Source organism: Garra rufa, chromosome 13, assembly GCF_049309525.1.
Source record: "Garra rufa chromosome 13, GarRuf1.0, whole genome shotgun sequence".
Classification (NCBI taxonomy): Eukaryota; Metazoa; Chordata; class Actinopteri; order Cypriniformes; family Cyprinidae; genus Garra; species Garra rufa.
This window is the reverse complement of record NC_133373.1, coordinates 31,036,544-31,054,842: the sequence shown is the minus strand read 5'-3', so window position 1 is coordinate 31,054,842 and position 18,299 is coordinate 31,036,544. Positions and strand designations below refer to the sequence as shown.

Here is an 18,299-nt window from a genome sequence, read left to right as displayed (position 1 = left end):
AACAGCACGCCATGAACTCTTATACAAAGCTTCTTCAAGAAGTAAATTCCGCCTCATTGTCCCCGCCTCTTTTTTGTATTTAGAAGCGGCCCAAGATAGAATTACCACACTTTTACGTGATCACTTGACCTGGGTTGAGTAGCCTGAGGAGAAACGGAGTATCAGTTCTCATGGAAATGTCTTCAAGCGTGTGAGTAACTTTTTGTATGAGTGACAGTAAGTGACATCTATCACAAAGAGAGTCTTCCTCAAGCCATGCTCATACGGGATATGGTTCTCTCACCATTAAGTCGAAGTCATGCATAATTTAACATGTTATCACTATATCCCGCGCTCATTCATTTTCAAGAAAGGGGTACGGTTCAACAAGAAAATATTAAGATTGTCCATTAGAGGGCGCGAATTCAACATAAGTGGTAGCCCGCGCTTTTTTAGCCAATGAGAGAACACAATCTGCTTTTTAAGTTTTGTGATTGGCTAGTGTGTCTTTGGAGCTTTTGGTTACTGGGAAGGGTAGCAACTGCATAAGCTGAAAAGCAGAAAATAACTTATTAACACAAAAGAGATTTGTGAAAAACATTTTAATTAAAAACTAGCATTGCAAACATACTGTATATCCAATATATAACATTCAGCTTTGAAGACGTTATGATTATGGAAACATTTTGTGCTGAGAGGACTATTTGGATTGCACAGCAGTCAGATACACTTTATTTGCATAATTATAATACTGTTTTGTAATGCCTGTAGTGATTAGATGAAACCTAAAAATGTCAGATTTGAACATATGTGACCCTGGACCACAAAACCAGTCATAAGGGTCAATTTTTTAAAATTGAGATTTATACATCATCTGAAAGCTGAATGAATAAGCTTCCCATTGATGTATTGTTGATTATGATAGATAGGAAAAATTTTTACTGAGATACAACTATTTAAAAATATGTAATCTGAGGGTGCATCAAAATATTGAGAAAATAGTTTTGATATATTTACGGTACAAAATATCTTCATGGAACACGATCTTTACTTAATCGATTATAAAACGATAATTTTGACCCATACAATGTATTGTTGCCTATTGCTACAAATATACCTGTGCAACTTATGACTGGTTTTGTGGTCCAGGCTCACATATGGTTCAGGTTATGCCTAGACAGCTGATATAACCTGGTCCCAATTAGAAATTAAGAAAATCAGCTGTCTTACCACAAAATGAAACATTCTGAAGTAAATACCTTTTAAGGAATTCCTCTCTTCTGAGGGTTAAAATGGACTAAATGGTCTCACAGTACTAGACTCAGTGCAAAGTCCTTTAAAATCCCTTTGTATTAAAGAAAACATTAGGCGTAGACCACCAAGACAGCTAAGGGCACACAAATACATGTCTGGCAAAGATACAGATTCGGAGCTGTGAGATTTAGTCTATTTAGAGAACATCTGCAGTCCAAAGAGACTAAATAAAAATCCATTGACAAAAAGATGGCCGGGATGAAATCTTTTCTGCATCTAGCACAAACAGCTTTGAGAGTTTTCTTTGGAAGAGTCACCAGAGAATGGGTTACAGAAGCTTCCTGATCTATAGCCTCTGGCATGTCTAAAAATGTCCCTCTCTGCACAGCCTGCTTGATTTGAATTCATCCTTTTATAGTTGCTTTTCCAAATTTGGAGATTAAGTGAAGAAATGTGCCCCAAATATGAAACGCAGTGAGGAAATGGGAAATATTAGAAAATATAATGTGTAGTATTTATTGTATCATCTTTAAAAAACCTGAATGGAGCCTATGAGGGGAAAAAACATCTTTCCTCGTTTTAAATTGAAACCACACCAATAGTACACATAGATGTTTTCTTGTGGTCTCTGGATTCCTTCTTCTTGAGGTGTACTTTAGCAAAGCTTGAAAGGTAGAAGGATAATGGTATACATAGCGATATGATTTATGCTTTTCACATACAGTATGTTGGCTGTGGTTTTTGAGCATTTACTGAGAGCATAAACATAATTTCTTAAAAAAACAAGAAAAAAGTAGTGATTGGATTCATTGAATAACAGATAACAAATCCTAGTTTGACAGTCACTCATTCTGATCTTTTCTGGGCCAACAGGTGATGTGGATGTACACATGGATATGGTGTTAGTTTTTTAGAAATATCTTCACTGCAAAAAATAATTTTCTTACTTAGTGTTTTTTTTGTCTTGTTTTCTAGTATAAATATCTAAACATTCTTTAATCAAGATGCATTTACTTGACAAGCAAAATGACTTGAAAAAGAAAATCTAAATTTTGTTAGTTTTTAGATATTTAGATACTAGAAAACAAGACCAAATACTGATTAAGAAAAACATTTTTGCAGTGTTTGCCATCCTCAATTGCATTTTAATATAAGCAAACATAATATGAAAATATATGATTTGCCATTCAAGAATAAATGTAAAACATAACCCTATAAAAAAAATCTCAGTCCATTTTTCTGATAATAGACAAAAAATATATCCATCTTGTGTTTTCTTATGGCCTGTTATAAAAGAAACCTGCATATTATTTGTATCATAAACCTTATTCAACACTGAATATGTAGAACTGTTCTTCAAAAAAGTTTTTACATCTGACATTGTCCATGAGTCTCAGATGGGTCTTACAATATGTCGTCTGTTTCCTCATAGAGCAACATCCCACTGAAGATCGTAAGGGGCTCCACAGAGTGGGCAAGTTTACCTGTGACCAGGTCAATGCAGACAGTATCTCCCTCCTGGAGAGGAAGTATAATATTGAAGATGACCAGGGAGCCAGGAGTGTGCCGTGCCTCTGCCATGGGTTTCTCAAGCCCCTCGGGCTGATAGCCTGCTGAATCTCCACGGGCAATTCCATAATTGGATTTAGACAAGACTGCCTCGATCTTGACGTTCTTGTGACCTGTCAGGACTGCACTGAAGAAGTATCGCCCCTTCACAGGTGCAGTGAACATACCTGTCAAAATACATATAGTGAGAGAATTGTATGATTATGACAGTCCTTAATTTACATATAGCATGCTTGTCTTTAACGTACATACCTGTCTTTGGATTGTAGGCCTTTCTTTCATTGACAAAGACCTTGTTGAAGACAATAGTTCCTGCATTGGGTTGCGGTCGTGTGAGTGCTGCTGAGAATGACAGTCTTGGGACGTTTGCATCCTCTCCAGGAGGTCCTGGTAAGCAGGAGATGAATAGAGATATAATTATTTACTTTTAGAAATAAAATTTTATTAGTAGAACATTTTTGTGGCAGTATTAATAGTAAGAACACTGACCTTGTTCACCTCTGAGGCCTACATAAGAAAAAAAAAAGAAATTTGTCATTTGTAAATATGTTGAGGTATTATTGTGTAAAAAATATATACACTGCTGTTCGAAAGTGAGATTTTTAATGTTTTGGTTTAAAGACATTTCTTATGCTCATCAAAAATCCACAAAAAGCAGTAATATTGTGAAATATTATTTGAATGTAAAATAATGTTTTCTATGTGAATATATTTTATAATATAATTTATTCCTGTGATGCAAACCTGGATTTTCAGCATAATTACTACAGTCTTCAGTGTCACATGATTCTTCAGAAATGATTCTAATATGCTGATTTATTATCAATGTTAAATATTTTGTTGGAACCTGTAATACTTTTTTTCAGGATTCTTTAATAAATAAAAAGATAAAAAGAAGAGCATTTATTTCAAATGGAAGGGTTCCAAAAAAATATTGATAATGAACATAATAAATCAGCATATTAGAATGATTTCTGAAAGATCATGTGACACTGAAGACTGGGGTAATAGCTGATGAAAATTCAGCTTTGCATCACAGGAATAAATTATGTTTTAAATATATTAAAATAGAAAACCATTATTTTAATAATGTAATAATATTTTACAATATTCTTTTAAAAACATGAAAAATCCTACTGATCCCAAACTTTTATATATAACTATAACTATATATTTATTTATTTTCTTGTGTCATTCATTTACCTGGGGGTCCTACTGGCCCCACTTTTCCTTGAGGTCCTTCTCTGCCTGGAGGTCCTCGTGGCCCAGGTGGTCCTTTGGATCCCTTCTCTCCTTGAGGACCAGGCAATCCAGGAGGTCCTGAGAATTGGTCCAGAATACATTGCTTGGTTTTTTACATTCAAAAACAACTTAAAGTGGATATATTTTACATATTCATAACACAAATGTAACATACCAATAAAGTCCTGTTCAGTGAAGCTCTGGAACTCCTTGAGAACATTCAGTATGGAAGAGTTGAGGTTGTTCATTTTGCCATGAATAGTCTCTAAGTGAACTCTGTGAATGCTGTTGATGGCCTCGCCGTGAGAGATAACTGTGGAGTTTAGATCATTAACACATGTCCAAAGCCCAGAGACATGCTTACCCAGGCCATCTTTGATTGTCTGAAGGTTCACAGACAAGGAATCCAGTCTACCGCAAACATCCTCCATCTTCGAGAGCCTCTTATCCAGCCCTTCTCGAGAAAGTTTGCATTCTCCCATTTCAATCATCAAATTGCTGTTAAAGCTACTGATGCCATCGAAACGCACTTTACTGTCTTCTTTGTGCTTGTTCAAATCATCCTGAATCTCATCTAATTCTGAGTAAATTCGTTCCTTAGACGAGTCTAGATCTGAAATAGAGTTGCCATGCCCATGTATGGTGTTCCTGAGGCCTTTCAGAGTGTCATTGATGGAGCTGAACGTTTGGATTATGTCTGTGAGCTCACCCTGAATAGATTTGAGGTCTTTGCCAAGCTTGCGAGTTATGGTATTTTGATTATCTATGTTCCTCTGATGGTCAGCCATGCTGATCACGCATTGGCCTGTGCATTTCTCAACCTCTTCTTTCAGTTTGCCCACTTCCTCCTGGAGGTTTGAGCACACCTGCGAGCAAGCATACTCATCTGCATCTACCTTTCTGCGTAAATCTGTAAGTTCTCCCTGGAACGTGTTAAACGCATGGCTGGTCATGTTCCTTATTGTTTTAAGTTCGCCGTCTATCGAATTGCATATGTCACAATCACGTAACATATTTTCCACATCGGTGACGACTTGGTTAAAGTGCTCTCCATTGTGTCCTGTCAGATCCTTAATTTTTTGAACGTCATTGCTTAGATCGATAATACGGTCTAATAAGGAGTCACCAGACACACTTAAATCCTTTAGTTTGGTGTCAAACCTCTTAATGTCCTCCTCATTGGCAACAACCTTCCATTCCAGGCTTTTCACAGTATCCGCTGTCTCACTCCCTTTCGAAACGCACGTCTCTGTGCATAAATTAATCGCTGACTTAAGCCCGCTGTCGAGATCATTTGTTTTGTTCCCCAACCTGTCCAGATCATTTTTGTGATCATTAATGAAACGCTTCAGGTCTTGGACATCAATCTCCACTGTAGATATTCTATAACCATGATCATCGTTTCGATTGAGGACAGAGTTCTTTATCTGGCTGATCTCTCGCTGGACAAACTCCTTCATACTTGTCTCAGTATGGGAGCATTTTTGCTCAGTTTTTCTCACAGTCCCATTCAGTCTTCTCTCCAGCTCTCTAAGACGGGTGTTCATTTTTTCATCAAGCGCTTTCCCCCGACCGCCATTGCCATTACCCGATCCTCTCAACTCTTTCTCAAGACGTCCTCTAAGGATATCATATGTCTCCGCAGTTGAACTGACCTTCCTCTCAATGGCGCCAAGCCTCCTGTCCAGATCGCTCAGGGAATCACAGCAACTCTGATAGTGTGAAAGCTCCTTCTTGAGCAAGTCTTCAGTTTGTTGGTGGTGCTGCTCCATCACACTGATGTGTTTCTCCAGTGCTCGAATCCTCTCTCGGTCTTCTTGCTGCTGCCTTTGAATGCTCTCCACTCCGGTTTGGCATGACGAGCAAGACAGCACCACCCGCCGTTCCAGCTCTCTGAGAATCTCCTCTTTAAGTGTGCTGTACCGACTGTCCAACTCATTTCCAATTCCATTGCTGCTCACAAGGTGGTTGTTGATGCTCGTTAGGGTTCTGTCATGGACCTGTGTCATGTTGTCCAGCAGGTCCAGCTTGGTTTGGATGCTGTGAATGGTCTCTCTCATTCCTGGCTGGGCAGCATCGGCCAGATTGTTGCCGCCACTGATGCCTTCCCTTTGAGATTCCTCATGTATTTTCTTGTTCATGTTGTGTAGGGTTGTCTGGAGGTTGTGAATTTGTTCCTCAAGTTGTCTCATCTTGTCGCTGTCACTTCTCCCTATGAAGGACATTGATTGTACAAGTAAGTTATTTGACATTTACTAATTCAAATTGAGACCTGTACCAGTCATTCAGGTATGTTAAAATTTTTGACTGGGAGTGCACAGTTGAAGTCAAAATTGATCTTGCAGAATCTGCAAAATGTAAATTAGAGGGATAATACAAAATGCATGTTATTTTTTATTTAGTACTGACCTGAATAAGATATTTTACATAAAAGACATTCACATAATGGTCTACATGAACATTGATTACACCATTACTGTTTTTAATATTTATACCATATGTACGTCGACTTAACATACAGTAGTCACCACTAATAAGCTACTAAATATATTGTAGTAGCCTACTTTTTTTTTGTACAGCTGCTTTGAAACGATTTGTATTGCGAAAAGCGCTATAAAAAAAAAACAGTTAAACTGCCCGCTTTTCTTTAGAAAAATCCTTCAAGTCCCACAAATTCTTTGGTTTTTTTTTTTGCATTTTTGTGTATTTGAACCCTTCCCAACAATGACTGTATGATTTTGAGATCCATCTTTTCACACTGAGGACCACTGAGGGACTCATATGCAACTATTACAGAAGGTCCAAACATTCACTGATGCCCCAGAAGGAAAAACGATGCATTAAAACTTTTAAACAGAATAAATATTTTGCTTAAATATCATAATCTTTTTCATTTAGTACTGCCCTTCAGAAGCTACAGAAGATACTTACATGTTTCCCAGTTTTCACCCCCCGGTTCTTAATGCATTGTGTTTCCTTCTGGAGTATCAGTGAGCGTTGTTGAATAAAGTCGTTATTTTGTTTTCTTTGCACACAAAAAGTATTCTTATAGCTTATTATAATTACGGTTGAACCACTGATGTCACATGGACTGTTTTAACTATGTCCTTACTACCTTTCTGGGCCTTGAATGTGGTAATTGCGTTGCTGTCTATGCAGGGTCTAATTTGTGTTCTGAAGATGAACTAAGTTCTTTTGGGTTTGGAATGATGGGGGTGAGTAATTAATAAAAGAATTTTCATTTTTGGGTGAACTATCACTTTAAGATGGTGTAACGCCATACCTTCTTCACCAGTAGTTCTGCCTCTGCCATCACTGCAATCATCTCCTGAGTAACCGTGACAGCACTTCCATTCCATCTCTGTGACCATTTTATAGGCAACCTTGTACCGTGGTTTTCTATAGGTCCGATACCTGTGGTGTGAGATATTTCATCATATACAGTTCTAGCAAGAGCTGAAACTATGAATACGATCTTTATCTATAGTGTTTTTGCCTTTAAAAGTAAGCTTTTACATATCTGTGACATTTATGAAACTTTCCACTTAAATGTGTCAAGCTTAATTGAGTCATCTTTCAAGACTTTAACCAGAGAGTCTCTAATGGCACTTCTCAAGTAGGCAGAAAATATTTCTTTTCCGTTCTTATCCTTGGCTATGTATCACTTTTTGAAAGCCCACAACTCTGCTAGGCAACAGTACAATAAAGGCCTGTTCTTCTTTTTCTTTGAGCTGTTGATTCTTGGCATGTTTTTGTTATTTTATTCAGTTCAAGCTTTCAATACGTCGTTAAAATCTTTGAAAGTATTTGCTTTGCTCTGGCAAGCCTCTTGTGTGTCTTCTTAACTTTCAAGTGCAGTTGTTGCTATTATTAGAACATTGTTTATACTCCATTTATACTTGTGATGTGGCTTCTGTATTTTATAGGGGACTAGCATTATGGACTTCTTTGAAGATCTCGGATAAATCTAAGGTTTATCGAGACCTGAGAAAAAGGTCAACTTGATCTTGGACTTATGAGTGAATGTGTTCTCTAAAAAATTAGTAAAATAACATTATAACCAGCTTTTTTGGTACATTAGCAGTTTCATCTGAGACAGATTTCTGTCTCAACTTCTCTCATTCCACACATAGTTTTGGTGGACATGCGTCCAGTTGAGTGAGGGACATGTGCCAAACCTTTCCCGTTTGACACTGTCATAACAGCAAGATTAAATGAAATGCAGTTTGTGTTTTTTTCTCATGAATACTTACAAAACCACATGGGAACATTGGCCCCAAGGACAGCGCTGGTATTCAGGTTTCACATACGTCTCCACTCCATCTTCCATTACACAGCTTACAGTCTTTGTTACTACGTAGGCACACCAGTTCCTGTTTGTGTACAAAGCATAGGCAAATTATACTTATTAAGGCATCAATTGAAATGATTTTAGACAGAGCCTAATTAAAAGGCACCCTGTAATTAAAGTACAAAAAATTGCCCTTCAGAACCAAAACTTTCTTCCAGTGACACCCACAAAACCCAAACTTTTCTTCCAATGACACCCACAAAACATCACATAAGTGCAACCAGTTAGCAAAGTCATGGCAGTGTTTCTTATTCAAATTGGCTTTCTGTTCTTTTAGACAATGTGCATTCTTCCATCGACGTGGGTGGAATAGCCTACTAAAATAATCAGTTTCATTTTAGTCAGTCAACAAAATACAGCGCAACCAGTCTAGTCCAGTTTCCAAACTAATGACCCTAATGATCAGAGAATGAAACATGTGTGATTATGTAAGGCTGTGATGTAATTATATAAATAGTCTATAAATAATTGAAATAATCCTGTGATTTTAGTGTCTCAGAGCAGCTTGGTTTACAGTAAATGCTGCTCCGCACAAACTCCAACTCTGCTACTGCTGAAATTGCAACTTATGACAACCCTCTTCCCAAATTTGTAATGAGAGTCTCAATTTTTATTCAGTTGTAAATAGAATTTTTACTTGACCTTATACTATATGGTATATTTATAGATGAATTTGTGCTCAATTTATAAATCTGTCAACAACAGAGAAAAATACTACTACTACTAATAAATACTTGTTTTTATTTTACAGTACAATCATAATATATTTCTATTACTTTGTTTAATTTCTATTTAATTTACTTATGTTGTCCTTATTGTAAGTCGCTTTGGATATAATGTAAAATGTAAATGTAAAATCTTTAATATTTATCATTTAAATGATAACAAAATAGAAAACCATAATTTAAGTAATACTAGTAATAAATAAATCCGCTTAAGCACATAAGGAAAAAAGACATTACGTATTATTTAGCAAGCCTGTAACTGTCACGGATTGGCCAGGTTCCACACCCTCAATCACACCCAGATCACCATCACCGGAATTCTAATCACCGGCACCTGCACGTCATCATCACAGTCACCTACAAATACTCACGCCACACACCACTCTATGTCCGGGCTCGTTCCACGAAAGCGGACTGTAGTGTCACTCTTCCCAAGAGTCTCGCTATCCTATCGTTACCTGAAAGTACTTACCTGAACTCTGTCTCGTTCCAGTTTTCCAAGTTCCTGTTTCCCAAGTTCCAGTCTTCTGAGTCCAGTCCTCCGAGTGTTCCCATCGGCAGTTCAACGTGGTGTGTGCCGTAAGTCATCCTCTGCTCCGTTCAAGGAATCAGCATTCCCTTCTCCGCTATCTGGATCCTGCAAGGAAGGATTTATTCTCATTCAGTACCAAGTTCACTCAGCTCCAACCTCTCATCGTCTGCCATACTCACCTAGGATTGGGTCTTCTCACATCTTCGATATCGCTGCTCTCAATAAATAAATATTATTGTTTCACTTACCTTGTTGTCCCGTCTGCTTCATAACAGTAACCACCTAAATCAATGATTAAAAAAAAAAAACATTTTTGACAAATCCAGGTAATTTATCATAGATATATTATGTTTATTAACATTTCTGACTGTTATAGCACCAGCTGTGGTCCGATCTCCTTAAAACTTTGCACGCTTGTTAAGAATCACCTGTCGCATGTGCCAGGTTTTGTGAAGTTAGGGTTAGGTTTCATTTAGACTTTATAGGCTTTTGAGTATATTTGAACAGGCCCCATTTCTAAATGACCCCATTATAGCTTGCCAAAGGATTAATTAAATTATTTTTTTTATAATTATTGACCTAGAGAGTCCAGAGAACTGCACTGCAGTGGATTGAGCAAAAAACCTATAGGACTAGTTTGCAAAAGTAGTTTTTTTACAATTTCTCAATCATTTACCAAATGGTTTGATTGACTGCAGTGGTTCTAGAAACAAAGTTGTTCGGAATGAGGAGGTCTATTGTATGATATGAATATTTACATTATTTACACCCTTGAAAAATGCGATATCGCATCCCCCCTCTCACCCCCCTTTTTCAAATTTCTCACAGACCTTTAGAACCTGAGTCAAACAGGTCCACCAAGTTTCTTTCTGATAGACGTCCGTTAACCCTAATTGGCCAATTGGCAAATGTCCTTATAGACACTTGTTGCACTTGGACCAAGGCCATGCATACTGATTTTCAGGTCGATAGGACAAACGTTTGTGTAGTTATGGCTGTTTTTATGTTTTTCAGCTCTTACATATGAGTTGTGAGTTTGGCAAAGATATCACATTCCATTCAAAAGTTATAACCATTTTAATAAAGGCAGTCCTGCCCCTTTTGAACATTGTGGTTTGTCAAAAGACAAACATTTATTAATAAGCAAGAACACCCATGTACAAAAATATAAGACAAATTGAATTTATTTGGGTGAATACAGGATAGTTTATAATATTACATACATTTAAACTTGTATAACAAGCATTTTAAAAACAAAAGTAACAGCATAAAATATACAAATGTTTTTTGTTACTTGGGCTTATTTGATGTTTATATCTTAAACATCCACCCATCCTGTGAGAGAATGACTGGAGGGATATCCCCATCCTGCTCAGAGATATACATCTACTCAAGTTCATTCATACTGTATAACAATGGATAATAAAATAGGATAATAATAAAATTAATTTTTTATTCAAGTGAAATTCTAGTGTGACTTCATATGTTAAAGTTAAGTAAGTTTAATGTAGTTTCCCCAACACCTTGGAGCGCTGTATGATTTAAAAACTCATTTTCTGATTAAAGTGATAAATGATACTGTTTTCTCAGGGAGCTTGTTTAGATGGATTGAAACCAGGCTGGAATCCAATGCTTCTGGTTCATCACAATAACTCATTGAGCCTGGTTAATCATTCGTTATCGTGAGCACTGCTGAGACAGGAATGTCTCGATGCATCAACTGCAAGTGCTCTCACACATACAAACAAATGGGGCCTAGACACTGAGAGTACACAAGTTCAACACGGACATCTTCACCACACACAACCATGCTTTTCAAATTCTACACCCACTCAGATTAGGCAGATTAGGTATCTGTTTAAATGTTGAAGTTTTGATAATGTATATTGAATGGAAAATGTAATGTTTGTTTGTAAAACAGTGTGAATATATTTAGTGCACTTGTATCCTACTGTGTATGTGAGGTAGCATTAAGGATGCTATGAAAGAGAACTAAACCAATACTAAAAGTACAAAATTCTGGATGGATTCATGAAAAACAGAATGTGTGAAGAAGCATTAAATAGGACACACATATAAATTGTGGTTTGCGGTATACAACTAAAAGTGTGATGGTGAATAGAACACTGAGCCATTGTTTCAGCTTTATTCTGTGGGGGAGGTAAAAAAAGAAGGACAAAGGCATGGGTCAATGTATACCAATAGGAAAAAAGGAAACTGGTTCTCGGCTTTATCAAATTTGAGAGAGGAAAAGTAAACAAAAAGAGTCACAATGGCTTCTTTGTCTCATATGTACACAAATCCATTTTGGTTTTGTACGAAATCACTCTTAAGAATGCATTCCAATGTCCAGCATTCTTGTATTATGTATTTTTGCTCTCAGTTTAATTCACACACAATGGTTGTTCAGGATTAAATCAGGGTTTTTTTGAGTGTGTGTGTGTGTGTGTGTGTGTGTGTGTGTGTGTGTGTGTGTGTGTGTGTGTAAGAACTCTCTTTGTAAACACTTTCAGTCATCTAATTATTTTACAACACTTTGTCACTGCAACTGTCAGCATTTCATTTTATACCAGAATAAAATTTACTGCTTTAGACATATAAACATGAAGACCCAGACGCAACTGTCAAGCCTGTGCCACTCCAACTCAAGAACATCCAGCTTAAGGTGGCTGAATATAAACACTTTCCCTTGACAGGATAAAAATCCACAGAACCCAATTTGGCAAGGAATGAAGTATCTCTTCAACATCTCCAGTAGAAACAGAACTTGGACTGAAATAATAGTGCACACAAGTACACAGTAACAGTAGGGCAATATATTGCTACACTCAAAAGAGAAACCGTGGGTAGGCCTAATTGAGTTATGCATACAAACAAAGTTCAAATATATCTAAGCAAGCTGTCTAAAGGCAAATTAGTAAATGTTTTCCTTTTGTTTTAGACCAACAGAGGGAATACGTATAATCTAAAGCCTACAGGCCAGCTTTGAAGATTTGCTCTCACGGTTTTCTTCTGCTAGCCTTTTTCATATTGAATGAGGCAACATATCCTTAACCCTTAAAAGCCTACTGTATTATATTTAATACATTTCTGAGGCCTCTAAATTGTCAACATGATCAAACTACTGTACACAATCTACTATATGCCTTCTGTCATCTGATATTGATAGTTTTTTTTTTTTTTTTTACAGCCTTTTAACACCCACCTTTAGTTTTTGATAGATTTGTCTTTGTCTTTGTCTATTATATTGTCATATTGCAAGATGGACATTTACTGGACTGCAACAATGTGTGTTTTATTGCATTATATGTTTTGCACTCCACAATAAAACTATAGAGCTTTGATCATAAAACTAGCATTTAAATAGTATCATAATAAGTCATATTACTGGGAGATAAAGAATGACAACTGATATTTACATGCATTTTTGATTTAATTGATTTACATTACAAGCCATCAGAATTATATCTTACATTTTGGGTATATTCACTACCAGTCAAAAGTTTTTGAACAGTAAGATTTTTTATGTTTTTTTAAAAGAAGTCTCTTCTGCTTACAGATCCTGCATGTATTTAATCCATAGTAGAGCAAAACAGTAAAACTGAAATGTTTTTTTCTATTTAAAACAACTGTTTTCTATTTGAATATATTTTAAAATGTTTATTTCTGTGATTTCAAAGCTGAATTTTCAGCATCATTACTCCAGTCACATGATCCTTCAGAAATCATTCTAATATTCTGATTTGCTGCTCAAAAAACATTTATTATTATTATGTTAAAAACATTGGAGTAGAATTTTTTCAGGTTTCTTTGATGAATAGAAAGTTCTGAAGAACAGCCTTTATCTAAAATATAAATATTTTGTAACATTATAAATGTATTTAACATCAGCCTTTGAATGGTATATAGTGTATAATGTTACACTTTTTATTTCAGATAAGTGCTGATCTTTGGATCTTACTATTAATCAAAGAATCCTGAAAAAATGTACTCAACTGTTTTAAATATTGATAATCATAAATGTTTCTTATACAGAAAATCAGCATATTAGAATGATTCCTGAAGGATCATGTGACACTGAAGACTAGAGTCAAGATGTTGAAAATGTAGCTTTATTCACAGGAATAAATTACATTTTAAAATATATTCTAATATAAAATAGTTATTTTAAATAGTAAATTTTACTGTTTTGTTGTACTTTAGATCAAATACATGCTGGCTTGATAAGCAGAAGAGATTTCTTAAAAAAAAAAACAATGAAAATCTTACTGTTCAAAAACTTTTGACTGGTAGTGTAAATAACATAAAACAACAATTTTAATTGTATTATGTCTATTTTTACTTTCTTATATCATATTATATAAAGTATGCATTATAATTTTCTTCTTAAAGTTCAATAATAATAAATAATAAATAATAATATAATAAATAATAATAAAGTTCAATCTTAAAGTTCAATAAACTGTCAGTAATAAAATAACACACTGAAAATATATATAAACAGGGTTATTGTGCAGAACCACAGGAATTCATATCCAAAACCACATACACTTTCTCACAGTTAAGACTGTTCAAAATATCTCCACACAGAGATATTAGCATTGGCTTGGTCAGTGTCCCTACATTGCTTCCGTATCATATTGACTTGTTATATCCAATATCAGAAATGTTTGCAATTATGGTTTAGATGTATGAAAGTGTGTATTTCCTATCTGAAATCTAAATGATTTAGATAAAAGCTGAGCTCAGCAAACTGTTTTGCGAGATGCTTACACATACTCCCAAAAAGCAAACACTGTGTGCACATGTTTGCCAAGACCACTTACATACATGTTTACACTTTATATCAATCACAAAACTAACAGTTTCTGCAACATCATAAGATTTGTCGTAGCAGGAACTACTTGTTTATGATTACAGGTAATGCACTGCAGTGAAAGATAAGCATTTGAAAAAAACATACTTGTTCAAAGGCAAGTTATGACGGCACTATGTATATATATATATTAAACAATTTATTTTAAAGCATTTGAAATGCATTTCATATTTTGGACTTTGCTCTTGTGAGTAAAATTAATATGAACTATGGGACAGTTAATATCTGTTTTAGACTCGCATCTGTTTTGCAGAAACAGCTTCGCAACATATTCGTCAGCAAAAAAGATTTATTTTACTGTCAACAGACACGTTTGTTCTATTGGATTGAAAGCATCTGTGAATACCAGCTGTTTATAAGGTATAATCTGGACTGGAAGTTTTAATACAACTCAATCAGAAAACTAGAAGGGCAGCTAATATCATCCAAGATATCGAACAGACAGGAAACACGCTGTGAAGGAGGATTTCAGCTACCACAAGTTGTCTAATATTTCACACATCTGTAAAAACAAAGCAGAGTTCAAACAGACGGTCTTAAGCTGTGGTGCCAGCAGGGGCCAACACATTCTTTCCCAAACCAGTGTAGTGCAGAACTTCTTTACTCCACTGGGCTGTGCTAGTGCCAGGATAAGTGCACTTAAGGTCTTCACCGTTTGGCCTCCGTCCCATTGCACATGCATTGACGTCTGCTCGGTAAAGCCAAAAAAGGGAAGACCTGTCCAACAGTAGCGCACTCACCCAGGACGAGAGTCTGCGGTTCCATATTGACTAGAAACTAATAAACTCAGCACAGTATGATCTTAGATTTGCAACATCTGCATAGCCAGCTCAGTGTAAGACAGGTGTGACACACACCACGTGATCTTAAATAGCAATGATACATGACTTTATAAAATGCTGTGAGAGTTTACCATATATGATAAGCATACGTGAACACCATGAAAAATAAAGTCTCTACAGAATAGCCCAAACCAGCCTATTTAGTTTACAAAACAGCACAAATAGCCAATAATGGTATACATAATTAAGAAATAAGTAATAATGAAATAATTAAAAATACACTACCTGTCAAAAGTTTTTGAACAGTAAGATGTTTTTAAAGAAGTTTCTTCTGCTCACCAAGCCTGTATTTATTTCCAAAATAACTGTTTTCTATTTGAATATATGTATGTAATTTATTCATTTGATCAAAGCTACATTTTCAGCAATAATAATACAAATCTTACTGGTATATATTTTTGTAGACTATAATAGATAATCGAAATATATCTCTAAATCAGTTCATTTATATGTTACCACAGAAAGGAGTAGATTCTAGTTTGCATGACAAAACATTTTTATTGTATTATTATTTAAATGATTAAATGATCAACTCTGACTTGTGTTGCTAAAATGAAAACTTACCTGTGTCTGCTGGTCACCTTAGATCCAGCTGATACAGCCTGACTTTCATCCACATGTTGATTGTATCGTGACGCGTATGTTCCTGCTCCCCATTTATCTCCGGGCAAAATGAGCGCCAATAGAGTTAATAAGTAAACAAAATATAGTGCCATGACTTATGAGTAAAAACAGGTTTTTTAAAAAGCGACCGTTTGAAAAAGTACATCCAACAGTTTCGACGTAGAAAATGCGCTGAGTGCGCACTGAGTGCAGTCCAACAGCCCCGCTAACTCTCCACTGATGTAGGCTACTTCATAAAGTTCTGTGTAAGTGTTGTCTAAGTTTATGCACCTTTGTCATCATTTCGCAAAGTGTTCATTAATCTTAAAAGATGCCTTCAGTTCACCCAAGACACACGGTCCGCAGTCAAACGCTAATGAGAAGCGTCCGGTTTTTTTCTTCATCGTCTGCGCAGTCATAATGTGAAAACTGCCTTGAAATGATGCGGATCCAAAACTCCCGTTACTCTCTCTCTCGCTCTCTCTCGCTCTTTCGCTCTCTCACTAGGACACTCCTGGATTTTTACTCTTGAGTATGAATTCGTCTCGAATCATAACAGGCCGACAATAGTTATCTATTTAAGCCTTCTGTTGTCTTTTAAGTAAAAAAAAAAAACATACTATAAATATTACACTGTTTTTGTAACCACCAGACTTAAACTTAAATGACATTATCAAGGCTATATTGGCTATGCAAACGCATTAAAAGCATGTAGCCTACTTAATAGAAAATTATTTTTTTATTTTTTTAAGTGTTTATCTGTGTCCTTCAGGCATTGAAATTTATGAAAGCCTGGTTCCGCCACTGAATAAAAAAAGGTAATTTCTCGCAATTGAGAGTTTACATCTCGCAATTCTGACTTTTTTTCTCTGAATTGCGTGATACAAATTCTCAATTCTGACTTTGCAAGTTATTAAGTCAGAATTGTGAGATATTGTGAGTTTATGTCTCACAATTCTGGGAAAAAAGTCAGAATTGTGAGTTTTTAATGTTCCAATTCTGACTTTTTTTCTTGCAATTGTGATTTTATATCTCACAATTCTGACTTTATAACTTGAAATTGCGGGTTTGTATCTATAAAAATTGGCAGTAACCTTTTTTACCTTTTATTCAGTGTTGAAAACGTCTAGGTTACATATGTAACCCCGGTTCCCTGAGGACAGGGAACGAGACGCTGCGTCCTGGTGGACACTTTGGGAACTGCCTCCAGCATGACCGGTTCTGAAGCAAGCTATAGAACAACGACAGTGAACTTGACACTGGCCGGCGCTAGCCCATGACGTCATCAACAAGGCGCCTACTAGTATAAAACGGGCGCCTGTGAATACATCAACCATCTTTTTGTCTGATGGAGACATAAGCAGGGCCCGAAGCATGGCTACGAGACGCAGCGTCTCGTTCCCTGTCCTCTGGGAACCGGGGTTACATACGTAACCTAGACGTTCCTTTCCGGGAACTCTACGCTGCGTCCTGGTGGACACTTTGGGAACGTCTATACCAACGCCGCGAAGAAGGAACATCACCCCTGCTTCAGCGAAAATTCGCTTGGGCCAGAGCCCGAGCTCAACCTCGCAGGTCAGCTCAGGGCGTCATAGCTAGCTCGGCTACCCAAGCACGGAACTCTCAGAGTGGAGGCCCTAAAGGAGAGGACCTACTACACTCAACGCTACAGAAAGTAATGAAGTTTAACAACGAAACCTTCATACTAAGCGGAGTTCTAAAGAACGGAGGCTTCAGCAGAATGACTCTCTAAACGAGAGGAAGCCTGACAACGTTCTGTGCCAACAGGTAAATAAATCTAAGAGTGCAGATCTAAGACCTAACTATACTCAACACTGGAGGTAATCAGTGAGGCTGAATAGCCTATACGACAGACTACCTGAGTGGAGTTTCTGGAGAGTGGAGGCTTCATCGAGAGGAAGCCTAGCAACACCCTGTGCTAGCAGGAAAAAGCTCTAAGAGTGGAGGTCTCATGACCTAGCTACACTCAACACTGGAGGTAATCAGTGAGGTTCAACAACCTATGCAACAGGATTACCTGAGTGGCGTTTCTGGAGAGTGGAGGCTTCAGCAAGAACACTCTCTAAACGAGAGGGAGCCTGGCGACACTCAATGCTGCTAACAGTGCTACCTGGATTGGAGTTGAAAAAACTAGAGGTTTTGGAACCAACTCGAAGATGGGAACGAAGGATTTCCCTGCGTAACCCACACCGTATAGGACTTCAGAAAAGGACCCGACACACAGGGGGGACCTTTACCATAAATATGGATTTCAGAAAGTGCCTAAGTAGTGCACTTACCACTCATGTGGATTTTAAGGAGTGCT

General features: G+C 36.7%; 1 protein-coding gene across 1 annotated transcript; it reads right to left on the bottom strand.

Annotated features, from left to right (window-relative positions):
* Positions 1-572: 572 nt before the first annotated feature.
* Positions 573-16,429, bottom strand: emilin1a (elastin microfibril interfacer 1a). Its single transcript, XM_073816884.1, has 8 exons — positions 15,935-16,429; positions 8,298-8,417; positions 7,328-7,458; positions 4,220-6,256; positions 4,006-4,122; positions 3,292-3,309; positions 3,055-3,189; positions 573-2,969 (listed from the first exon to the last, which is right to left on the bottom strand). The coding sequence occupies exons 1-8, from the start codon at positions 16,084-16,086 to the stop codon at positions 2,638-2,640; spliced, it is 3,042 nt and encodes a 1,013-aa protein (XP_073672985.1). The 5' UTR covers positions 16,087-16,429; the 3' UTR covers positions 573-2,637.
* Positions 16,430-18,299: the final 1,870 nt, after the last annotated feature.